We start from the raw sequence: 25,937 nt of genomic DNA on the forward strand, positions 1-25,937 counted from the left end.
ACATCTATTATGGACTCTAACCTGGGAACTGTTAACAGTATTCCAGGACAAATTCCTCGATTTTCACCACTTCAAAATCTCCATGCTTCATGATGTTTTCAAGGTTTATGAAAACAGAAAATTAGTTTTTTTAATCTTCATTATAAAGTTCTTTTGTTTGAAAGTTCAAATTATAGCTTTAAAAATGTCTGATAAATGTACTGTAAAAGTGGGTTATAATAGTGTAAGACATAAAAGAAAAAATCTTGTTAAAATTGAATCAAGATCTCATCACCAATGCTGCCTCCTTGTGTTTAAATGTGATATCAAATAGAAATGTATATATAATTCATTTAATATGATCTCTACACCAGGATACAACAAAACCAGAATTCCTAGTAAATTTTCCTTATCTCATAGGGATCATATAGTAATAAATTATAATGTTCTTTTGAGACAAAAATTAATATTTTAGCTACTGTTACCTTGTTTCTTTTAAATTTCTTTTAACATTCATTATATTAATAAATACATGGCAACAATAAGCCTCATGTCATGTTGAACCTGCAGTACTTCAGTATGTTTGAGCCTCCACTCTGTCCAACTTTGTTTTCTCTCCTTCCCAGTTGGTCTTTCAAAGGTTTGTAACAGTTTAGAGAGAATTTCACATCGACTGGGTCCTGGAAACATACAGAAATGTTGAGTAAATGGTAAATGGTATTTTGCTGGGGTAACACAGTCCCCCACCTGTGGAAACATTACTAATTCCAAAGAAGTGGTTCAGTGGTACGATACCTCACGCCTCAAGATGAATGTGAGCAAAACCAAAGAGATGGTGGTGACCTTCACTAACAGGCAGAGAGCTGGCTGCAGCATCTGTTACCACAATCCATGGGAAGCCTGTGGAGATGGTGGAACAATACAAATATTTGGTGCAACGAAGCTTAGGTTCGTTACGGTACCTGGGACTTGTAAATAGATTGTATAGTACACTAATTGCTTTTCAGATACATTTGCCCGTTAATTGACAGTTTGGTACTTTAAAATGATTCCAATCATGCACAAAGGCTGAACTGTTTATTTAATACTGATATGTGGTTTGCTTTACAGATACCTGCAAAGACAGCCGTTAACAGTGATAAGCAGAACATTGTGTATAAATTTGAAGTCCATAAGTAATTTAATGGAGTAATGAGTTTTACTTACCTGGCGCATGGCCTCTCCAGGGTGACCGGGCACATGGGTGTCAGGTGGCCTGAAGACTATTTTTTGGCTTGGGAGAGACCATGGGGCAGGAGGATTATGGAATTTATTTGTATATTGGTTTATGGGTTTACTTTATGATTGTAGCGTTATGTATTTAATGTGCAAATACTTTTAGATTTTATAGAAGTAATTTTAATAGAGAAATGTCTGTTTATAAATGAGGATACACCTGTTGGGGGGAATGGTACAGCCCAATCAGCAGCAGGGGATAAATGAGGTTGATTTGCTCATTTGGAGGCGGCTGCTGATGGTGACTGAACTACCCCGCAACAGAAGAAGTGAGTTTCGGTTTAAACCTTTGATTGAGGAATAAAACCTTTTAGATTGGATTCTGTGGTCATCGCCTCACTGTTTTCCAGCCGCTCTTAGGCCAAACTGCTCACATTTGGGCACCACCTTTGACAGCCTTTAACATAAAGGAGATTCTTAGGAAATGTTAGCAGTTATTTTTTCCTTTGGAGTCAATAAAAACATCACGTTAAATTTCTATTACTCTTTCTTCGAAAGACCTGCTGATTCCACTCCATCAACCTCCAAAGGAGAAACCACCTAGAGGGTACAGCCAGAGTCTGCTCTAAGATCATCTGACAGTCAACAAGAACTTTCTCTTCCATGTATGAACAGCAAAATGCAGGCTGGCCAATAGGATCATGCAGGACCCCTCACACGCTTTCCATCCTGCATTTGAGTTGCTTCCATCAGGGCACCGACTGGGCTGCTCTGGCTGCAGGACACAGAGAAGGAAAGCCACCTTTGTCCCAATGGCTGTTCACCTCCTCAACTCATCCTAACTCCCTCAACATCCCCCCTCCTCTTCCTCCAATCCTCAGACTGTCACACCATAAACTGTTTTATATATATAAGATTATAAGGTGCAGTGTTGAATGCACCTTATAATGAGCACTGCTTTTCTTTATCATGTTAATGAAAATGTAATATGCATGTATATATACTTACCAAGACCTGCCTGTTAATCATGCTTTTCTTTATTGTGCCGCTGACACCTGCCACCAGCCGTTTTCAATTTGTCAGGGAGAAATAAAGTTTTTGTAATTGAATTGAATTAAATTGAACTGAATTGAACCAGTATTTAAAATACTTTAATTTGCTAAATTAACTTGAAACGTACAGAAATGTTTGATTAAGTTCAAATGAGTAAATGGCGTTTGTAAACCAGTTGGGACCAAATAAAATCACTTCAGTTTTACAATCATTAAAATTCAAAAAGTTAAGATCGATCCATAACTTAAAATTACTAAGACAGTAAATAAGTTGTTGAATAGAGTGACCATCTGACTGCTTAAGGGGGAAGTAGGTGTGACAGTCGTCAGCATACAAATGGAATGAAATCCTGTGTTTGCGTAAGATAGTTCCCAGTGGCAAAAGGTACAATGAGAAAAGAATAGGCCCAAGAACAGAGCCTTGTGGCACCCCCCCATGGCAGGTCAGCACTGGAAGAGGTAGAGACACCCATCCTCATACAAAAAATCCTGTCATAGAGTTAAGATTTCATCCACTGGAGAGATGAGCCCATAATTCCAACCCATTGCTCGAGCCAAGAAATAAGATCCAAAAGTACAAGCAGAACATAGTTTCTATAGTCAGTTGCAAAAACGATGTAATTAAAAATGGCTGAAAGAGCTGATTCTGTGCTGTGAAATGCCTTTCAAACCAGACTGAAATACTTTCCTAATTTTATGCTCATCCAGGAAGTCCTTCAGTTGAGTGAAAACTATTTTTCCAGTATTTCACTCAAAAAAAGGTAACTTGGAGACAGGTCTAAAGTTGGCTAAATTAGATGTGTCTAGACCAGATTTCTTTAGCACAGGATGAAAAACCACATGCTTCAAGTCTTTTGGTACTTGGCCAAATATCAGACTGCTATTAATTAAGTTTAGTATAAAAGGTCTCCCGGTGAGAAAGACCTCCTTGAGCAGTCGAGAAGGAACAATGTGACATGGAAAACAACAAGGGTTCATACTAGAGACAAACTTCTCTAAACTAGCGAGAGAAACTGTCTGGAATTGGTCGAGCTGGCCTGAACTAGACAATAATGTAGATGGATCAGTGGAAGGCAGTAAAATTAGAGATCTAATATTAACAGCTTTGTCAACCAAGACATGAAGAAATTCGATTACATGTATTGTTCAAGGCCTGCAAAGGGTCAAGTTCGTTAGTTGTCTCTCCTTTCCTCACAGTGAGAAACAGGAGGCGTCTGTCACCACCATCACATCAATCATATGAAAAGCTCCTCCTCCTGTCAGTCCTCTCAGGTTCAGTGTTGTATTAAAAGACTCCTCCAGCACCTCCTCTCCTCATCCTCTAAACCCTCTATTCTGTCAGCAGTAAGCTCACTTTCCAAGTTACAGACCATTCTCAGCACACACTGACAACATGCTGGGGAGCCTCTGCACTCTCATCACTGCTCTAACATGTAGGAGGCTGACTTACTGCAGATCTGAGCTCATGTTGGATTCATCAGTCTGTGTGTTTCTCTTCACTTCATGTCATCTTCTTGTTTCCAGGTGTGAGTGGTGTGACGGTGGTGACACAGAAGCCTCCTGTTCTGACTGTGAGGAAAGGAGAGACAGCCACCATGGACTGTAACCTGGGAACTGTTACTGGTAGTGCTGCTCGCTGGTATAAACAGATTCCAGGTGGAGCTCCTCAGTTTGTGCTCTATTTTTACCACACCAACACTTCTCCAGCATATGGTTCTGGGTTCTCTTCTCCTAAATTCACGTCTAATCACCAGTCAACATCTGATTATCGTTTCATCATCAACAATGTAGAGGAAGGAGACTCTGCAGTTTATTACTGTCAAACATGGGATAGCTCTGCTAGTGAGCACGTATCACAGTGATTTACACTGTGACAAAAACCTCCTCATTATACTTCTGCTTTTTGTGCAACTGGTACATCTTGAGTGCACGTTAAGCAGTCACTGCTTTCTGGATTTATCCTCAATTATAACATGATTTTCTTTGTTCAATATTTAATTTTCAGAAATTTTAGAATTGGACTGATATGGATTCTCTCTCTTCTCTTTTTCTCATCTGAATTTTCATATTTTCTCTTCTCATACAACATGTTCATTTCTCAAATAGAGAGTAAAGAATATCTACACCACTCATTCAATGTTCATGATCCTATGTCCCCATCATGGTTCCAATATAAAACATGTTCCTTTGATTTATTTTTAATGTATTCATTTTCACAATAGGATTTATTTTCATATTATTTAATACAACCCTACACAGCATCTTAATAGATCCCCTGCAGGAAGCAGGAGATGGATAACATCACAGCAACATTATCAGCATCTCTGGTCAGTTATTCTTGAAAATGCAGCTTATATATTATGTTAAATCTGGGATTAATCTGTCTGGATAAAAATTTCCAGTGATGATTGTTACACAAACACGTTCAGTATGTTGTCAAACACTGGCCTTCCTCATAGTTTATAACAAGTTCAAAGGTCCATTAAAAAATCGAAGTCACTGATAAATTAAGATAAGCAACTTAGCAGACTGTATGAGGGTAGGCTGGAGTTCATAGGTTAACCATGATGTAATGGTAGAATTGACATCATGTGATTTCATTTTTAACATGGTCTCCCCGTCTCTCTACATACTTCTTCCAAACCAAATATGTTCATATTCTACCATTACATCAAAGACAGCCTATGACTTTTCAGCCTGGCTTCATTGTTTAAAATGTTGTTTAAATTTAATAAATAATCTGTATTCATAGAAAATAACAGTTCCATTAACTTATTTACCATCAATTAAACTTTGTTTAACTAATTACAACTGAAAACATTTACCAGGAAACACATGGAGATATTATTATGTACAATATGTTCTGATGTAAAACCACATTTCTTAAAAGCTCTTCTTTTCTCTCTCTGACCACTGCAGACATTTTTCTACAGAAAACATCATGCTTGAATGTGTGTTTTGTAATAAAATCAGACATCTGATGTTGACAGTGAACGTTGGTCTCAACAAGATGTTTCAGTTCCACTCCCCTCATCAGGGACAGTCAGGAGGTTTTTGTACAGCCATGTGTACAAACTGAATCACTGTGGTATTCGGACAAGGAACCAAGCTGATTGTAACAAGTAAGTAACTTTAAATTGTTTAAACAAGACATGTTATATGTTTTAAATGCTATATAAATGCAGTGGAGTTGGAGTTTCATTTCTGTTCTATTTAAATAGATTAATTTCAAGTTATTTTATTCCTTGTTAAATATTTGAGTTCATATTTATTATTTGTAATTGTTATATCAGCTTTATCAGGTTGGCCTGTAGATGTTGGACAGTTGGTCATACAATGCATTTTATGTCATGTTTTTAACATGTTTCTCAGTAAATAAAGAAGACAACTCCTAAATAATGTAAATCAGTTAAAATGTTTGTTTGTTTGTTTTTTTGCATAAAATAATTTTGATTGAAAGATCTGCAGGTGATGAAAACTGTGATTTTTTATTTATAAAGGCTGAGACCTTTGTACATTAAGAAAATATTTTTTTTTTTCCTTTTAGCAAATTTTGAGAAATATAAAACAAAAAAAAGGAAAGAAAGAAAATTGTGTTACAGTCTGTAAATCATTGCTGTTTTACATCACACTATCAAAACAAATAGATTTGGTTTTTTATGTAAAATTTCAATTGTATTGATTGAATTTTCATCTTTATTAACTTAGTTGTTATTTGTCACTGTCAATGCACAAACAGACAAAACCTTTATATTAGGTTTGTTATTTTGACTTGAGGTCAGATCTGATAGAAAATGTATGGTTTTTTTTTTTTTTTTTTTTTTGGTGAAATCTTCAGGATTACTATAAACAGAAGAAATAAACTGAGATTTGTTTTTATTGATTTGATTATATGAATGTCCTCCATGTTCTTCCAGGCTCCAGTCTCTCTGCTCCTGTCCTGACAGTCTTCCCTCCGTCCAGTTCTGAGCTCCAGTCCAGCAAAGTCACTCTGGTCTGTCTGTCCAGTCAGTCTGGGCCTTTTTCAGATGTGAGCTGGTTGCTTGCTGGGAGTCCAGTAAGCAGTGGGATCTCTACCAGCACTGCTGTTCAGAGACCAGACCAGACTTTCCAGATCAGCAGCTCTCTGACCATCCAGACATCAGACTGGAACATGAATAAGGTTTACACATGTAAAGTGTCTTTGGGCTCCCAGACTGCAGAGAAAACCATCAACAAGTCTGAATGTCCTGCTGATGAATAGAAGAGGACCACAACCATCATTAAAACCTGCTTCTTTACTCTTTGCTCTGTCTACTGGTCTCAACCTTTAGATAATAGAAAAGATGTGTCTGCATGCTGCTAATCAGCTTTGTTCAGAATAAGGTTTTGTACAGAATTACCTTTTTCTTTCATTTATTAAACAAACATTTTACTGCAAACAAAATAAGCATGTTTGTGTGTGTTTATGTTTCCTTTTTTCATCATAAAGGTGATAATTATAACGTGATGTTTAAATGGTTTGATGTTTGTTCCACTGACAATCAGAGATGTAAAATAGAAAAAGCACATTATTCATGCATTACTGTTACTTCCTCTGTTGCTCTTCTCAGATTAAATTAAGCTCAATAATTAAAGAAATAACATTTAAACAGAGAAATTAAAGTGAGATTACATCTGCTTTGTCAATAAACTGCAACAACATGATAACACTTGATTTAAAATGTTGTTCTTAATCCATCAGTAAGAAGTGAGAAAAATCAGATAAAGTGCAACAAGTGAAAGAGATTTTTTTATCCTCAGTCAGTGAAGCATCTCCTCTCTTCTCTCCATTTCTTCCTTTACAGGATGCAGCTGCAGACCTCCTCTTCTTATTTCCTGCTGCATGTAAATGATGAGTTCAGGGTGTCAGAGGGAACTGTCTGACACACTGATGTTTAATTATCACTCAGTCGTTGGTTAAAAGATTAGAAGATTGATCCAGGCACAAAGTCTGTTTTTCTCTCAGAGCTCACAAAACCATCACAGTGTCTGCTGATGCTTTTTATTTAAGGCTCACGTTAATAATACATCAGATTCTGTTACTTTTAGACACCAAAAGGGAAATTCATTGCATAACACAGTCTCTGGAACAACACACAGCATAACCACTAACTTACTAAATGACTTAAAGGTGAGCAGTATCTCCAGTCCTACAGTTGACACTTGACCTCTAAATTTACATGAAGCTATAAATATGGAGACGAGACCTGCAGGTGCATCCTGGGAGGACAGAGAGGGAGGTGTGGATGATGCTTCATTAACAGAGGATGAAAATTCAGTTTCATTACATCAGTTTTTCATCATATTTATGGTATTACAGGCAGCTAAAACCAGAGATTTTAAATCAGCATTCGCTCCCTGCAGATGAACATCTACTACAATGTGTTTTTCTTACTCATAATGACTTGAGGGATAATTGAAAATTCAAATAATTTAATCTAAAGAATGGTAAACCATATGCTATTTGTGATTTTTTTAAAAAGTTAGTTTTATGTGTCTGAGCAGAAGCTGAGGAACCTTGCAGGCATCTCTGCATATGCAGAGATTACAATCAGAACTCCTTAATGTCACACAAAATTACATTAAATGTAAAAATAACAACAACTCATGTTTAATCAAAAAGTTGTTTATTTATCATTTTTTAATCAAATGCAGCAAATGCAACATTTATCAACACAGTGGGAAGAATAAGTTTCCAACATTGAAAAGCGTTTAATGAGCAAACAGCACAAACAGTGAGAAGCAGGTTTTAATGATGGTTGTGGTCCTCTTCTATTCATCAGCAGGACATGCAGACTTGTTGATGGTTTTCTCTGCAGTCTGGGAGCCCAAAGACACTTTACATGTGTAAACCTTATTCATGTTCCAGTCTGATGTCTGGATGGTCAGAGAGCTGCTGATCTGGAAAGTCTGGTCTGGTCTCTGAACAGCAGTGCTGGTAGAGATCCCACTGCTTACTGGACTCCCAGCAAGCAACCAGCTCACATCTGAAAAACCCTTAGCCTCTCTGGGCAAAGTGGACAGACAGACCAGAGTCGCTTTGCTGGACTGGAGCTCAGAACTGGACGGAGGGAAGACTGTCAGGACAGGAGCAGAGAGACTGGAGCCTGGAAGGACATGGAGGACATTCATATAATCAAATCAATGAAAACAAATCTCAGTTTATTTCTTGTGTTTATAGTAATCCTGAAGATTTCACCAAAAAAGTTCATGTAAAAAGGAAAAAAAAGACTTATTTATATTATTTATTGAGAAACATGTTAAAAACATGACATAAAATGCAACGTATGATCAACTGTCCAAAATCTACAGGCCAACCAGATAAAACTGACATAACAGTTACAACTAATAAATATGAACTCAAACATTTAACTATGAATAAAATAACTTGAAATTATTCTATTTAAATAGAACAGAAATGAAACTCCAACTCCACTGCATTTATATAACATTTAAAACATATAATATTATAAACATATAACAATATAAAAAGTTATGAATTTATACCATTTTGTTTGTTTTTTAATATACCAACAACCACAGACATGTAAACATAGTGTTCAATCAGTTGCAAATTCCTGAATATTAGTCATGTTTCTAGGTGGATGTTAAAACTATAAAACTACAAATGAATATTATAAACATTTTATAGTTTAATAAGGTGACTGAAAAAAAGTCATAAAAAATCTGTTTTGATTTTATAAAAAATCTTTGATCTAATTTAAAGTTACTTACTTGTTACAATCAGCTTGGTTCCTTGTCCGAATACCACAGTGATTCAGTTTGTACACATGGCTGTACAAAAACCTCCTGACTGTCCCTGATGAGGGGAGTGGAACTGAAACATCTTGTTGAGACCAACGTTCACTGTCAACATCACATGTCTGATTTTATTACAAAACACACATTCAAACATGTTATATTTCTCTATACTTTTCTTCAGTGTCAGTAATTGTTCTGCTCCAGATTGTGTGAACTTAACTCTTTAATGTTGTTCAAACTTCATAAAAGCTTTTGTGGTTCCTCATTTAGGTTTTTGTCACAGTGTGAATTACTGTGATACAGCTGCAGCAGCAGAGTCATCCCATGTCTCACAGAAATACTGAGCAGAGTCTCCTGCTTCTGCCTGCTTTATAATAAATTGGAAATCTATGTTTGATCTGGATTTAGAGTTGAATCGGTCTGAGGAGAATCCTGGTCCAAAGCTGAGATCGCTGTCTGAATGCCGAAAACGTAAAACATACTGAGGAGCAGCACCAGGAACTTGTTTGTACCAACTAACATAATTATTGTAATGTCTCTCAATGTTACAGTTGAGAACGACTTGTTGTCCTGTAGAAACTGTGTGGAGCGCAGGCGTCTGCGTCAACACTACAGCTGCATGAACATCTGTGCACAAACACAGAAGAAAGATTAGCATCATGTCTTACAACATAAGATGTGACATGAATCAGAGGAACATCTTACATATTAGAGCAGGGATGAGAGTGTAGAGGGCCCACAGCATGATGTCAGTTTGTGGTGTAAATGTCACTAATCACCTTGATGCTGAGATAAGAGCAGGCTGATGTAAGAAGAAAAGAAACTGAGATTTATAAAGACACAGATGAGAGGAAAAGTAAAGGAGGAGGAGATTCATCATTTCCTTCATACTTTGTGTAAACTGACGTGTGCATGCAGTTTCACATTGTGTCCTTAGATAATGTTACAAAAAATCTTTATCTTTACTTCAGTCTGTTGATTTCCTTCATATGATAGAACCAACTGTGATACATAATCTAATAATGCAATAAACCACATCATCTAAAGGTAAATTTGTCTTTTTAATTTCCAGATCTCCACTTCTATATTTTCTTTTTAATCAATAAACATGCATCCAATTGATCGATTATTTGAATTACCTACAGTTTGATCTTTTTATTTATTTTGTAAGTTGGCTTTAGTCTTGCAAAAAGGGATAATCCAGTTACAAAGTTTTTTACTCCTAGAAATGTGCATAGAGTTGCAACCTATCAATGAAGTATTGAACTGTCAAAAAATAAACATCACTATTTTCTGCCACATCCATGTTTACATTTTCTGTGCTGCGTTTTATGTTTTCAAGGACAGTACCTTGTGCTTCTCCCTGATCAAGTGATATATGATTCTAACAGGTGATATAAAGTCAATAACAAGATGATATAAAGTTGAGATGCACAAATACTGATGAATTCAACATGAGCTCGGATCTGCAGTAAGTCAGTATCCTTACATGTTAGTGTAGTGGTGAGAGTGCAGAGGGTCCCCAGCATGTTGAATGCTAGTGTGAATGGTCTGTAAATTAGACAAATGATACTCACAGATTAAATATTTGAGAGATGAAAATAAAAGTTGCTAGAAGACCAGATTAATAAAGCATCAAAACCAAAAGTGACATGTATGAGGAGGTGCTCTGTTTTATTATTTTAATTGACATTAGTAATCTCTGTAGGTTGAGATAATTCTTTATCATTATTCATTACATTTCAATACTGTAATATTGTCCAAGACATAACAACGAGCACATCAGCATTTTTTATACTTGACAGTATCTTTACACAGAGCTGACAACCACTCAATTTGCATAAAGCTAAATACAGAGATGAGGCCTGCAGGTGCATCCTGAAGGCTGGAAAGAGCAGTTGATATCTACAGATTAAGCTGCTACTTTCATGAGTCTATTTTTGTGAAAGCATCAACGTCTGCATGATACACTGTATTTCCTTGTAAACTCAAAAGTACATCAGTGATACTGAACCACTGCTGCACTCTAGTGTATTTTCAGGTGAACAACATCATAGCCTGTATAATATTCCTTGCTTGTTGTCGCCATGTTATGCAAAAACACACATAAAACAAGTAAATATTTCTTCCACTGAAAACCTAATGCCTTAATCATTAAAGAATTTAAAATAAATATATTTATTAATGTTCGAAAGCAGTATTTAGCTAAATGTCATTTAAAAAATGTTGATTTTAGCTATGGAAATTTTAATCAAAGTTTATGGAATGGTTAAATTGAAACAGTCTGTTTAGGTTTCACACAATGATTCTTCAACTTTGCTGCCTAAAACACTGATTGCATTGTTTGACACTGGCCACTTGGTGGTGTAACAGAGACAAAAGAGACAACATGGTCAAAAAGAAGATGAGTAACAAGATGTGTGAAAAGCAAGCAGAAGCCTCCATAAATATGAAAAAATTTAGTTTGTTTTGATTTTTTAACCCCTTTTAAATGCTAAACATTTTATGCTCTTCTATAGCAAGTTTAAAAGTGTTGTATTTAGAAAAAAAACAATATAAGAAATGTGCATTTTCAATAATTTGTAAGACTTGTCTATTAGTCTTTGATTACTATTTCTATGTATGAGTCCTTCAGTTGCTGGATTATTTAGGATATTCTTACATACCTCTTTGATCATTGTTGAATTAATGACGATGAATTGTTCCGTTCCCTGTTGAAATGAAACTACCCCAAACCCAAAACACAAATTGCATTACTTTTATTGCTAGGGTTAGAGAGTCAGTTTTCTTCATGTGTTATAATAATAATTTCTTTCTTTCTTTCTTTCTTTCTTTTTTTTGTATTAGTCAAACTATCTGAGGTCTGTGAAGTTGGACTCAGTTTTAGAACTCAATTAAGTTTGCCAAAATCAATAAAGCATAAAAACTTTAATTAAAAATCATGGAAAAACCATTCCGACAAAATCATGATATAGTCTGACCACCGAAATAAGCTAAGTTAGCTCATAATATAGGTATTCACTTTAATATTTTATTGCAGATAAAATGAAATGTGAACTTCTGATCTAGAAGATCTGGAGTCATTGTGGTCAAGCATTTGGCATTGTTTCACGTTTACTTGAATTTCAGCTTGTCAGCTGACTTTTAGCTACTTTCATTTCTTGGCAACACACAGCTGTGGAGAGCTTTTCTGCTTCACCTGAACGGATCTGGTTGGATATCAGGGAAAAGGATAAGGTGATCCACGTGGCTTCAGTGCAATTTAACACTTAAAGAGTTTCTAGAGTAAGGGGGGAAAAAAAGAAAGAAAGAAAGAAATTAATTGAAATAGTGAAATTTTGATGCCTGCATCAAGTTTGGCAGAGAAGGAAGTGTTACGGAAATTTCACTACTTCTGTGTTTGAAATAAAAGACAAATCATGTGTTTGAGATTATTTTGAAAGCCTAGCCGGAAATACTTTTCATCCAAGTAACTAAATATGGTGCAAGATGTCGCTCAGTCTGTCAGTGCCGAAGCTGAGACCCAAATACGCAACACTAACCTGAAACGAACCAGTTTGTCCTGCCAGTAAACAGCATGTAGAGTGTGGAAAAGGTGAAAAGATAAACTAGGATCTCTTCTGACGGGAATGCAAATGGGATATGAGTCATATATGACCAAATCATTTGAGCGGTCAAGAATTTTCTGCCCATAAAATTGGTAACGGATCGTGCGATCGAGTACGTGCACTGAATCTGGCAGGAGTAGGAATACAAAAGAAAAACAGCGCGTGGAAGGATATTGTTGTCAAACAAGAAAACAAGCAGATGTGTTAAAAATGGCAACGACTGTCAGCATCTGTCACCAGATCTGCTCGAGCTGAAGGTGAAGCGGGATTTTTTTTCTCTCTCTGTAAGGTGTGATGGAATAAAATGCTGCGCATTAGGGCTCCTGCTACAGGGTCATTTGAATCACAAACGCACCTGAGTCAGGAATTTGTTCTTGATCTTTATTTTGACATTTAGACTTGCTGTCTTCTGCTACGCAACGAGGAGGATGGTCTTTGCCCTTCATGTGATTGCCATGTCTTCGGCGTTTTTCAATCCCAGTTTTGCCTTCAGCTCCCACTTTGATACAGGTAAGGGTCAAAGTGTGGGAGGGCTTCACGTTAAATATTGCCTTTTATCTATGTGCTGCAGAGCTGCTCGTGTTTTATGTCTTTTCTTTTCTGATAAACAGAATGACCTGCTCTGAATAGTGATTGATGCATCGTCCTACAGATTATTTTCTCAGTCTGCATAATTTCCCTGCCATCATCATCATCATCATCACCAAACGACGAAAATTAGCCAGGGTTTGCTGTTTTACCTTCAATCTCTGCTTCAAAGCCTGGTGACAAGGGGTTAAAAGTTGTACCTGCACTGAATCTGCATAGTCCTACACATACATCTATGCAGCTCTGTTCATGCATGTGTGTAAGGTATGTGTGGGCTGTGACCAGGGTGTGTGTGTGTGTGTGCTTGTTACATGACTTAACCATTACAGAGGTGCACGGTTCTGCTGTTTGAGGTTGCGGTTTTTGGTGCTCCATTGGATGCAGCATTTAATCATCCTCAGGGTGTCAGGGTGACGGGGTCCTTGGCAGAGGCGAGCCCAGGTGTTGCTGCAGTGCTTTGGGACCACCAAACATTAAGTCGAGCTCTTACACAGACTGTGAGGGCTCGAATTGGAGCAGAATAAATAACTGTGTGCAAATGTAAACAGGACTGAGAAGAGTCCCTGAACTGGAGGCAGTGTGCTGAGCATACAAATGACAGTCAGCTCAGTGGCTCTCAAGTTTCAGGCTCTATCTGTCCTTCCCAAACCACACACTCTTGGTGATCTCTGATCCCTTTTTGTCCAATTATTCCACCCCCTCTACCCCCCTCTTCACTTCTCATCTGTTATATCTCCATAGGGTGCAGCACTATAAAGGATTTCCATTTAAAATCTGCTTGTTTGCTGGTGCTGTGATTCAACTATTTGCAACTATTATATTAACATTTATGTTGATTTAGTAAGATAGAGTTTTACAGCAGTCTAGAGATAATTGCATTTCCATATTCAAAGTAAAATAAATAAATAAATAAACAACAGTTTGAATCACATTTCTCAATAACTGGCAATTTAGGTCAAAATACCATAGCTACAATATAGAAAGATGATATGTCAGTTCTGAAAAACATTTTCATAAATAATCCTTGAACCATTACAGATGCTATTCTGCTCTGCTTGAGAAACGACTGTAACCAAAATAGAGATTGTTTTCATGTTTGGAAAATAAACTGTGGATGGTGAGTTAAATGTATGGAGCACCGGTATAATGTATTTTCTAAATCTGAGGCAAAATAAATAGTTAATTTAGTATAATTTTTCATTATTCTCCCTGTTCTCCCTGAAGGAGATAAATATCTTGAACATTATCAATCAGGTGAATGTGGTAAAGCATATTTTCTTTCCTCAGATGATGCTGGAAGATTAGACAATCTTGCTGACAGGCTAGATTTTGTTTTGTGTGAAGAGGGTGGGGCATGAGTAGGACACTGTGTTTTACTTGTATATAGCTGAAATAAACGATGGGTTTTGGATTGTCACTCCTGTCATAATGATCAACAGTTCTAATATAAGAGGCACCTCACTAGATTCTATTGCTTCCTAGTAATAGCACAGAGAATCGATGTTGCCAAGGCGATGGAGGGGTGTGTATGAGAGGGAGCCAATCCTTCTTGTGACCAGCGCTAAGGACAGAGAAATGCTTAGGTCCCTTAAATGGGAGGGACAGACTCTGGCAGGAACAGCATTCAATTAGCTGTAGTTGCTGAGTATGCTGTGAGTAGATTAATGAAACACACTCATGTTAATGGCCACAGATCTAGAGGAATCTAACCCAAAGAGTCATGGTGAACAAGCAAAGTCATTGATAGATGTAAGAAACATCAGGTGCTCACCATTTTGAGTTTAGCCAACTGTTCTAACAGAATTAACCACTTGCCTGTTTTGGACACTCTCACACAAATTCTGGCTTGGTTTGACATCAAAACTCAAATGCAGACAGTGTTTGAACTCTTACACCCCTTGAGCTAACCTCTGTAGCTGCACTTCCTCCCCATGCCCCAGGCTATTTAAGAACATAGTGTGCTTTACCTCTGCACAGTCGCATGTGCACAACAGCACACGCCCTGACACAGGAAAACAACTTTGGGACTAGGTCAGTTGTCACATTGGCATTATATAAGCGATCGGACTGAAGCAGAACTGTGGATCCCTTACTTGATCAGCTGTCACGTGATCAAACTTAGGGTTGGTATGTGTGGCATTCTGCGCCAACTGAAGCCAGCACCTTGCTTAATATTGCTTAAGCACCACGGAGAGCTCTCTCATCAGGAGAGGGAGAAGATATGAATATTTGCGCGAAGGCTGAATTACACGTTCAGAATTAATATGCACTGGTTTACTGCCAGGACAAGTGGACAACATACTGACCTGAACGGGAGCACTGATACACCAACAAGCTGACAATGCAGCACTGTGGAGTCTGTCTTTCATCACTCCTCTCTGCTCACTCATTCATTTTGCCTCGAGGTCGCAGTGCCATCAAGTGTGCACATTACGCATTTTGATGTAGACACAATTTACCATGCATACATTCCATATCATGAACAATTTATGTGGAAGAACACTTGCACGTGTCTTCACATACACATGGACATGTCTATGTAGGCTGTAACCAAGGCGTCGGTGATAGCTGAGAGAGATGTTAAATAAAGGTATCTTGACATGCTCTCAGTGCTCCTCTCACTAACTCAGTCAGAACATGCAAACCACAGCTGACTGTTTGATTATTCATCTCTCCATGTGTAACACAGAGCACTTTAGTTGCATAAGTCCGCCTCTGGAGGGGGGTGGGGGGTCATTACGCCGTCACTATGTGCTCTCAGTGTGGATTTTTCAGGTGTGACAGTTGTTAGAGGCACCGTGGTTAATTCATGATCTAGCGCTTTGCTATACCTTTTATAAAAATTACTGTAAATGGATCAGTGCCTGGTGGTGACTGGAGAAGCAAACAAGGCCAGTGTGTAGAGGAGACATTTTAGGGATGCTGTATTATGGTAACTATTTTTTAAACTCTCATTCATTCTTGTAAGGACGGTAGCTGGTCAGACAGGCAGAAGACATTTGGTCGTAAGTCTGTGAATGTGTTCAACAATAGCATCAGAAAAAAATCTGATAAATGCATGGGAGCCACTGGAATTTGTTTGCTCCATTTTTTTCTTGATACACATACACATTGTCTTTGTCTGCATCATGAGACTCTGGCTAAAATGTCATCTCAAGTGCATATTTCTATGTCTGCATATGGCTTGCACATGCATCTAATTTATGTTTATCAGCGAGAAGCCAAAATGCTCAAGGTTCCAGGAATGTGAGTGCATTGCTGTGCTCTGTCAGATCTGCAAACAGATACTCATTAATGATACAAAACATAAAGTTGTGTGATTGTAAAATGTTTTTTTTTTTAAGTTTAAGAAAGAAATGCATGGTAGCCTTTATTTTAGCCAAACAGTAGTGCAGTTGAAAAAGAATAGCTGCTTTGTTAAAGGTATAATTGTAATCACGGCTACTTAATTTGAATTATCTGACTTGTCTAATCAATTTGAATTTGCCTCATGATAGTAATTCATCTTTTTTTTACATTGACATTCACTCTTCCTTGTCAGGGTCATTATCACTAAGTCACAAAATAATTAAATGTTGATATTGATTACTGCAAGCCAGTAACAAAACATTAGCTGGCAAATATATGTCTCACTCAAACTGTTGTTAATCAGGTGCTGTTATAAGGTTTGAATGAGATTTAGGCAGGGCAGTAATTTCATGTCTTTTATCACCTGTTTGTACAAGAGGAAGACGATAAGATTCTCCATTTTAGGAATTTTATATGACCACAGAGCTCATAGACTACACCAGGCCTTCATACAAGTAGTCATCAGTGTTACTGTGACCATAACAGCTCTGAAATTAAATTTATTTAAAGGTTAATCACCAAATAATTGTGATCAACAACTTGATTGTATTATTATGTTAATTTTTCTGCTCCTATAATACACCAATCAACCACAATATTAACACCACTAATAGGTAGCGTGAGGTAGCGTATCACTGCTCATCTTGTCATTGTGCAGTGCTCTGCTGGGAAAAACTTGCATCTTTACTTTCTTATGGATGCAACTTTGATATTTACCACCTACATATTTGCAGACCAACCACTCCAGATATAGCAACAGAAGTCCCCTCACACTCATGGGCCCCCCAAAAAACTGCTAATTAAAAGCTCAAGGAACACAACAAGTCTGAGGTGTTATCTCGGCCTTCTAACTCCCTAGATACCAATCGGATGGTATCCATGGGAGGCAAGCCCAATCCGCAATGATACCACACCACAACTCACAGGACCCAAAGAATCTACTGCTGGCCTCCCAGTACCAGACACTCCAGAACAACCTCACATGTTCTTCATCCACGCCCTGACTCTTCAGAGCTGTTTTTGAACCATTTGAAGCACCTACTTAATATTAAGGGGGAGGTCATAATATTGTGGCTTATTAATGTAACATAAGTTATATGTGTATTTTAGCAATACACATATACATCATAAAGAAAAATACACATTAAAGACAATGGAAATTTTGATAATAAGATATTTCTCTTTGCCTTTAAGGCTCTTTGAAGGCAATAATACCTGTAGCTGTGTCTTTCTGAGCTGCATTGGATGAGGTTCCATTGATTGCACCTTCTCTCTGAGACTCAGTAGGATAAACATATTTTCATTCCTTTAATTCATTCAACTGTCTCCGTGCCAGCTTGATAAACTAAACTCCATTTAGGTAGAACTGTGGATTTGATAATTTTGTGTGGCGTAATAGTCTGCCAAATTAATCTGATTTCCCTGCAAATTCCTACTCAGCAGCCCACATTATAAAAGGCAGAATAAAGGCCAGTGGAGACTGCCTGACTTATCTTAAACCAACTGTCTTTAAAATACAAGAATTCTCAGTTGATTCTTTGTTATGTTAATTGGTGGACTTAGCACTGGGGCCTTGTGTTTTAATTAGCCTCTGTTATGAATTAACTTAAATTCTCTGTCCAGCATAGGTAGAATACCTATTGTTACCCTTTCTTTTACAGTGGTGTGTCTTTGCCTAGGCTTTCAGAGGACTTATATGACAGGCCTAATGCTGATCCATGGCGGTCCCCCTGGGCTCTCACTCCCAGTTAATGACAGTTATCATGGCTCTTTGCAGGCCAGTGCATCTCTCTACCATCTGCAGTTATTCGTAGAGAGGATGGAAAGCGGTGGAGAGGAAATAAGCTGGTGGAGGATACCATATCCTACTATTAATCATGTCATGCTGTTCCTCCAGCTTTCTCAATGCTTCCTGTATCTGACATATGTACACAAGTGTGTTTGCAGAGTGTTTTCTTCTATCACTATGTGCAGCCCTTTGTCATTATAGTTATATCCTCTGTGTTCTCTTTCATTTAGCTCCTGTCAGCTTTAGTATTCCCTTTGCTTTCTTCCAGAATGTCTCCCATCTTTTTCTTTCTGTCCTAACACTCGAAGTCTTGTATACTTCAAGAGAACTCAATGCAGTTCTTTAGAATGTATAAAAATGAAGGACTAACTCTTGTCATTCCACATCCCTAGATTGCCGGTATTTTACAAGTCTCCAATAAGTGCTCAGATGACATGTCATCCAAGATGAGTTTATTATTGATAAATGTCCTTACACATTTCATTTACAATCCACAGCTGTGGAGGATAGATGTGTTTAGCCCAGCTTTTAAAAAAGATGGCCATTTTTCTTTCTTTTTTTCTTTTCTTTTTTCTTTTGTTTACAGTTACCGAAGTCTTGCATTGTTCAGCTGAAATAAATTATTTGGATTGTTGACCTGTTGTAATCTTCTTGTCATGTTTTGTTTTCTTTTCATTTCTGCTGTATCCCAACTAATTTTCCACTGTTACACCCCCCAGCCCTCCCGCCCCCCTTCCGCAACACACACACACACACACACACACACACACACACACACACACACACACACACACACACACACACACGCACACACACACACACACACCCTCTCTCTTTCTATTTCTCTCTGCTATTGGCTGTGTGTCTCTGTGTGCCCAGTCAGGGCAGATGGAAGAGTTTGCTTGCCCCTGCAGCACTGTCCTAAATGTAAATGCATGCTTGGAGAGATTTGGAGTGCTTTTTACTCTGCTACTCTCTTTTTCTGTGTGTCTCTTGTCTTTTTGCATGTTGTCAGATGTATTCACGTTTACTCTTTAGGAGCATTGAGTGATAGTGGAAGAATATCTTGTTGGCCTTTTTCTCAAATATGTGTTGATACTAACCAAACATACTTGCAACCTTTTCTTCAGTTTTTCTTAAGCTGTAACGCCAAGTGTCTTCCAGACTGCTTGGATGTTTATTAAAGTGTCAATTGTTACATTGTGATAGTTGCTTTTTGAGAGTTACAAAGGTTAAGGCAATGACTTCACCAAGGAATACACATTGAAAATAAACAAAGCACAGTCTTTGCCCACTGACCACACATTCCTTTTGAGACTTTTACTCAACACAAGTTGCATAATGCGTGCTCCTATTTGTATCAAACCCACTGAATGCCAACTGCAATTGAAATTGCACCTCACCCACTTTCTTTTTTCTACCTCACTCTTTCTCAAGACAGTTTGATTGCAGTGGTGTGTGGCTTGGCACAGTGCCCACTCTGCAGGTCTCCTGGTTAAAAACAAGAGTGGTGTGTGTGTATATATGAGCTTGTACGTGCAGAGAAACTGTACCAGTAGGAAGAAGAACAAATTAAAAAGAAAAGGGAAGGCTCACAAAAAGAAGACAGCACATTTCAGAGGATAGGAAGCCTGTCTAAATCAAGGCATACAGTCAAGTCTGTGTGTTAGTTTCAGTCCTCATGAACCTGAGGAAGTTGCCACTGTCCAAAGCAGCCGCTGCCTTGGATAGGATATACAACATAAAAACATACATTTTTAAGTTATGTATCCAGCCACATTAAACTGGCTTCTTGTGTGGGTGCTTGTTCTAGTGGTATGAGTATGAATACATGGTTCAACCCTGGTCTTGATATGAGCGTGTGGAAGAAAATAATTGCCTCACTCTGGTACCTTTTCTCATCCCCCTCCACACACACTATTTGTGTCCATTTGGAGCAGATTTGTTGAATACACGATGACCATGTGTACCACGCAGCAGGAGACATGACATTACAGCAGTGCAGCTGCATAGCAACAGAGAACTTTACCTCCCTGGCATATGCTTTATTTATGATCTACCATGAAAAACTCTGAGGCCGTGCTTAACACAGCACACCCTCATCTCTTATATGCATGCATGAATGCACTGCATTGAGTTGAACATTCCTTAACTTTATTCCACTGTGGGCTTTCACCTCTCTGCATGGCTGCATTTCTTGCTCATGTTTTATTACTTTTTGACAGTGCATCTTGGATTTAAAGGAGAATAGTCAGTCGGAAAAATACATTTATTTTTGTAGCTGTTTGAAAAGCTTTGATGTGAGCTGATATTAGCTCTAGACACAGTTAACTGAGCATTCTCAATTTGGTATTAAATTGTTTAGTATAACCTAACAAACTGAACCCACTGATCCAGGGTGAGGTGCTAAATAGCGCTCAGTTAGGCTTTCTTGGATAAGTCCCAGTTTTAAATAATATAAAGCAATAGATGTGTCCTCTTCATTCATTCTCCCATTAATTAAGCCAATCAATTTCTCTGTTCCCATGTCTCTTTATTTCCCAGCATTCTCCTCATTGTCTGGATTGTGGAGGTGGCAGGGTGACTTCATCACTCTGGTCTTCTGCCAGTGAGGACATTGCTCTTTTTTCTCCTGTCATAGAGTCAGCATTTTAATAAGGCTGGTATGAACCCGGCTTTATTTTCATTTAGCTGTGCAGCTGGTAAAGTAAAGTGTGCTTCTTAAATATTTATAGAGGAACCAGGGTTGTCACTCGGTCCATGTTTCAAGAGGGAGGGAGGGAGATAGACTTTCCAAATGTCACACTTATAAAAAACTGCATCCCAGGATTTCTTCTGCGTGACCATACCAGACTGTCTTGTAGTGAATGAAAACTCTGAAAAGCTCATCTATCTGTTTTAACTACTGTATGCAAAATTAAGCTTCCATATAAATTTTGTATAAAGTTATGTGATTATATGCATAATTTGCACTGAATACAGAAGCTTCCATCACTCCAAGTCTGGGTTGAGAAAGGATGTTCACAAGAGCAAAAAACCACCTTCGACATGTCTTTCCCCGAGGATTCCCCTGACTTTTTCTGTTTTCTTACACATACAGAGAAGAAGAGAAGCTTGTGATTGCGATATGTGGTCTGAATGACTCGGAAAACCTAACATTAATTTTGATTTGCAATTTCTACCCAAGCTTATACCTCAGGCTTATGGCTCGGGGTAAAACTTCATGAGTCCAGTCCTTTTCTTAAAAGGATATCTTTGCCCTCCCCGCAAGGATCTATTACAATGGAATTACTGATAATTCTCTTTTTCCTTTATTTGACCGTAGCCTTTTATTAAAATATATAAATACCTTATTTTGCTCAGTTATTCTCCCCTCACAGAGAGTGAGTGATATTTTTTCTCGTAATCTTTCATTTTTTAAGGATAGAGGTTCAAACATTCACCATTATTGCTTTAATAAAATCATCTTTGTCATTTTAAAGGAATTCCTGTGATCCTTCTAAGCTTTTACATCCATAGTAATATGAAGTATGACTTTGCAAAGTCTGTGCATTTTATAAACAAGTCTCTGTTTAGTTTTTTTTTTTTTTTTTTTTTTTCTTATTTTCTTTTTTTGTTTTTTGAGTTTATGATGTACATCTTTTCAGTTGGTGTAAGGTCTGGATTGCAGGCAGTCCAGCTCCTAAACTCCTCTCCCGTGAAGCTATGTTTGTAATGGATGTAGCACATGGCTTAGAATTGTCTTGATGAAATACAAAATACTTCCCTGAAAGTTATATTGACAGGATATGTGGCTCTAAAACTTATACCATTCAGTATTTATGAAGCTTTTCCAGATGTGCAAGTTGCAAGTTTCATAGATACCAATGTACCACTAATACCACCAGAGTTGCAGTGTTGCAACACTGAGAACAGGCCAGATGGTCTTTCTCTTCTTTAGTTTAAAGATTTTTCTAAAAGAATTTTATATTTTGATTCATCTGACCACAGAGCAGTTTTCCACTTTGCCCAGAGAAGGCAGCTGCATTTTAGTATCATGTTCACACATGACTTCTTCTTTCATGATAGAGCTTTAACCGTCATTTGTGGACAACTGTGTACACACACAATGCTCTGAGCCAAAGCAGTTATTTTCATGACAGAATCTATTTTTTTTAAATCATGGTTTTTAAGTAGTGCCATTTGTAGGCTCTAAGATCACAGGCATCAATTATTGATTTTTGAACCCTTGTACAGAGATGATTCTCCAGAGTCTCTGTAAATTTTATATTCAGAGACTCTGCCTCTCTGTGGTGCTCTTTTTATACCAAATTGTGTTACTGGGCTGGGCTTAACCTAATTCGTTGCATCATGTTCCTCCAGCTGTTTCTTATCAGTGCCACATACATATCCAACTTATTTTTGAACCTGTCCAAACTTCTTGAAGATGTTTTGCTGTCCGCGAATTCCAGAGGAGCTAATACTTTCCATTAAATAGCTAAATGTCTCATATGTTTACTATACACTAGCTAGCGTGACAGAATAGTTGGTTTATGAGATTTATAAATCATTGGATTGGATTGGGGTTGTAATTACATGAGCTCAACCTGAATAACTTTTAAAAGTAGATGCTGTACATAACTTGTCCTTGTTTAAATCACATATTGAAAATATGGCCAACTAAGGAGTAAGAGGAAAAATATTTTGTCATTCCTCCAACTGTCCTTCGGTGAGCCCTGACTCACCACTCCCTTTAATTCACTATGTGCCATTACTGTTTTGACAGTCTGCGTGGTATACTCTCAATTATAATAGGAAAAGAGAGAAGGAAAGAAAAAAAAATCAAAAAAACAAAACTGAGTTTCAGTGAAATGACAATGAAATAAATACTTCAGTAATCCAGTTGGCAAATTATAATGTACCTTTTTTAAGGATTTTGAAGCATCCTCCCCATTGTCCAATCTCTGCACAGCACATGACTTGGATTAGTGTTGTTATTGCCTTCATTTTAATTGTACAGGCGATCTCACATACTGAAATACAGACCCACACTGTGATGAGACAAGACGTAAGCAAAACCACACATCTTCTAACAATTGTAAAAGAAATAGGGGGCAGGAGCCTTTAAAGCCAATCAACTAATATGCGTTGGCCATCTGGATGTTACCATGGTGATGTGTTGGCTGCTCTGTGCCCACACATACAGAACTGTGGGCAGCAGCTTTCAAACAAGATTTCATGTCCTGTCTATTTGCATTCAGCCATGTATATGCAAGTCTGTCTCATAACAGGCTTTGTGTCAGTGACCTGGGGGTCAGGCCTGGGTTGGAGTTATACTGTTTGGGCTTTGGAAGCTGTCAGGTCTGGAACAGTGTGTTCCCTGCAGCCAAATGGGTCAGGACCACTGGGGTTTCAGCCACTGGGCTGGAAACAACCCACACACCAGCCTCATAGGCCAGAGCAGCCGTAGTCTGTATTGGAGACCCATGCTTCTGTATGTGTGTGTGTTTTTCTCACATTGCAATGAAGAGATTCCTGATCTAGACTGAGAACGTAATGCCAGTCTCTTTTTTCTTTTTTTTCTTTTTTTTAAAGACTTGACTTGTACATACTGTGCAGGAAGGGGATAAGCCTCATTGCAAATGTTATGATGCCCTTTACTTTTTATTTTCATTTTTATGGTTAGGTATGACATGAGAATACAGAAAGGCGGTTAACCAAGAAGATCTTAGTCACTAAAATTTCAGTGCAACATGCTTTTGTTTATGGAAGCGTTTGCTCTCAGAGTGCCAGTTGATGTGATTATGTTATAAGGTTTTTCTTTTGTTTTGTTTTGTTAGAAACATTTACTCAAAGCTTTCATTTCAAAGTAGGGACCCATTGTCAAGTTGCTTCATTTAACATGCAGGGTAGAATGTTTTGAAAGTGTATTAAATACCCAATATGCATTATTTTAAACCTTTAAAATGCTTTGAAAGACAGCCTACAGTAGGGTTTTTTTTCTTTTTATTTATATAGTTTGTTTTTTTTGTTTGTTTTTTCAAAAGCATACCACATCCATCTTTCTGGACATCTCATATTTCCTGCTCTTGAGCTTTTTTTGTTCTGTTTTCCTTTCCAGTGACCGGTATGACCTTTTGTGCATGTTTGTGCACACAAGTCTTTTTGCGGCGAGCACAATTATCTACCTTCTTTTGTTAAAAGGACTCCCACAACAACAACCACAAAAAAATAAAATATCAAATAGTCAATCTGAGTCTATATACTGTAGATCTACTTTTAGATAGAACCTACAATTGTGGATATAAGTGAACTATTTGTCTTTGACTTGAGTTTCATTTTCTGTTTTTGCTCGGTTTACATGTGGCACCCAGAGGTTTCCTAAAGTTTGCACCTTTAAAGAGGAATATTTGGATACATTTCCTGAATCTCAGCCCATACCAGTCAGGATATCCCAGCCTGTGCAGTATGCATAGGCTACTAAATTATTTCAAAACCTCATTAATTCATATATATTCTCTGAGGTAATCTCATATCCTTATTTAAATTGTCAGATGATACTCTTTAGAATATCATAAAGGTACAAAATTTTTTGAAGGCGCTCTGCCTTAAAGGGCTCCATTTTAAATACTTTTACTAAAGATCACTTATGCTATATAGTATGTTCATATCTTTACTAAGGTCCCCAGTGAAATATTAAGTATCCGTAGGGCTCTTCTCATCACTACCAACAGACTACTGAGACAATCAATGGTGAGATGAAAATTAAGTAACCTTCATCAAGCCTTTAAAAATGCTCCAAAACGTTGCCCCTCGTGTGTCGTTCTTGCATTTATGGTGTAATGTTTTGTTTCTGGGTGTGAATGTAGAGTTTAATGAAAAGTCATGAATAGAGGATCATGTTTTGGATGAATAGATTCAATTAAATGTGTTGACCAAGACAGAAATACAATATTTACTGATTTTGCCTACATAATTGTGGCTCTTTCACACTTTCCTTAGAATTCTTAAAATCTCCTACTCTCTCTTCCTTTTCCCTTTTTATCTCTTCTCTTTCAACTCAGCAGAAGGTTTGAAACTGTAAATCTGATTATATCTGGGTGCTCCAAACACTGACATCTGGCCCTCTGGCTGGCTCTAAGTTACTACAGGCTAAAATACAAGCTGACACATATGTGCTGCACATGTGCGCACAGGAAGACAATGAAAAATGCTCAGAAGAGATTTACCGTAGTTAATAGAGCATTTCAGCATCGTGTGCATTGTTGTGGAAAGCAGTTTCTTTAAATAAGATTTGCCTTGTATTTTAAAGTGCAGATATAGATGTGAGGACACATTTACATGGTGCTGAAGAAAATGAAAAGCAGATTATAGATTCATGGTAGGCATTTTCATTCATTAGAACTGTTTATACAGAAACAGAATGAGCAACCATAAGTTCTCTTTTATAACAGTATTAGGTGGTGATTGTGCTTGTGGGTGGTTTCAAACTCATTGCCTTCATGACTCTGACTGCATACTGACTACTGTAATTAATCTAGAGGCGCTTGATAGAATTCTTTTTTCCTCTTCAGACATAAATGTGGACTTGAACAG

The 25,937-nt window shown here is 37.6% G+C and overlaps 3 protein-coding genes across 5 annotated transcripts in view; 2 read left to right on the top strand and 1 right to left on the bottom strand.

Annotated features, from left to right (window-relative positions):
* The first annotated feature begins 3,547 nt into the window (after nucleotides 1–3,547).
* On the top strand, nucleotides 3,548–6,852 carry LOC121653002 (immunoglobulin lambda-1 light chain-like). The gene is made up of 4 exons (XM_042006183.1): nucleotides 3,548–3,679; nucleotides 3,771–4,096; nucleotides 5,335–5,368; nucleotides 6,164–6,852. The coding sequence occupies exons 1-4, from the start codon at nucleotides 3,640–3,642 to the stop codon at nucleotides 6,487–6,489; spliced, it is 726 nt and encodes a 241-aa protein (XP_041862117.1). The 5' UTR covers nucleotides 3,548–3,639; the 3' UTR covers nucleotides 6,490–6,852.
* Nucleotides 6,853–7,877: 1,025 nt separating this feature from the next.
* On the bottom strand, nucleotides 7,878–9,856 carry LOC121628101 (immunoglobulin lambda-1 light chain-like). Its single transcript, XM_041967010.1, has 4 exons — nucleotides 9,735–9,856; nucleotides 9,321–9,656; nucleotides 9,003–9,035; nucleotides 7,878–8,374 (listed from the first exon to the last, which is right to left on the bottom strand). Exons 1-4 carry the CDS (start codon nucleotides 9,772–9,774, stop codon nucleotides 8,040–8,042), a joined length of 744 nt encoding a protein of 247 aa, XP_041822944.1. The 5' UTR covers nucleotides 9,775–9,856; the 3' UTR covers nucleotides 7,878–8,039.
* A 2,663-nt stretch (nucleotides 9,857–12,519) lies between these two features.
* aatka (apoptosis-associated tyrosine kinase a) overlaps nucleotides 12,520–25,937 on the top strand; it is a 29,487-nt gene continuing 16,069 nt past the window's right edge. The window contains exons 1-2 of one of the 3 annotated variants that reach the window (XM_042005011.1): nucleotides 12,520–12,894; nucleotides 13,035–13,147. In XM_042005011.1, the coding sequence (XP_041860945.1) occupies nucleotides 13,066–13,147 (82 nt within the window). In that variant the 5' untranslated portion in view covers nucleotides 12,520–12,894; nucleotides 13,035–13,065. Of the gene's footprint in view, nucleotides 13,148–25,937 lie in introns of all 3 variants that reach the window. The other 2 variants (XM_042005019.1, XM_042005028.1) reach the window with 2 other exon arrangements.

The sequence above is a fragment of the Melanotaenia boesemani genome, chromosome 2 (genome assembly GCF_017639745.1).
Source record: "Melanotaenia boesemani isolate fMelBoe1 chromosome 2, fMelBoe1.pri, whole genome shotgun sequence".
Lineage (NCBI taxonomy): Eukaryota > Metazoa > Chordata > Actinopteri > Atheriniformes > Melanotaeniidae > Melanotaenia > Melanotaenia boesemani.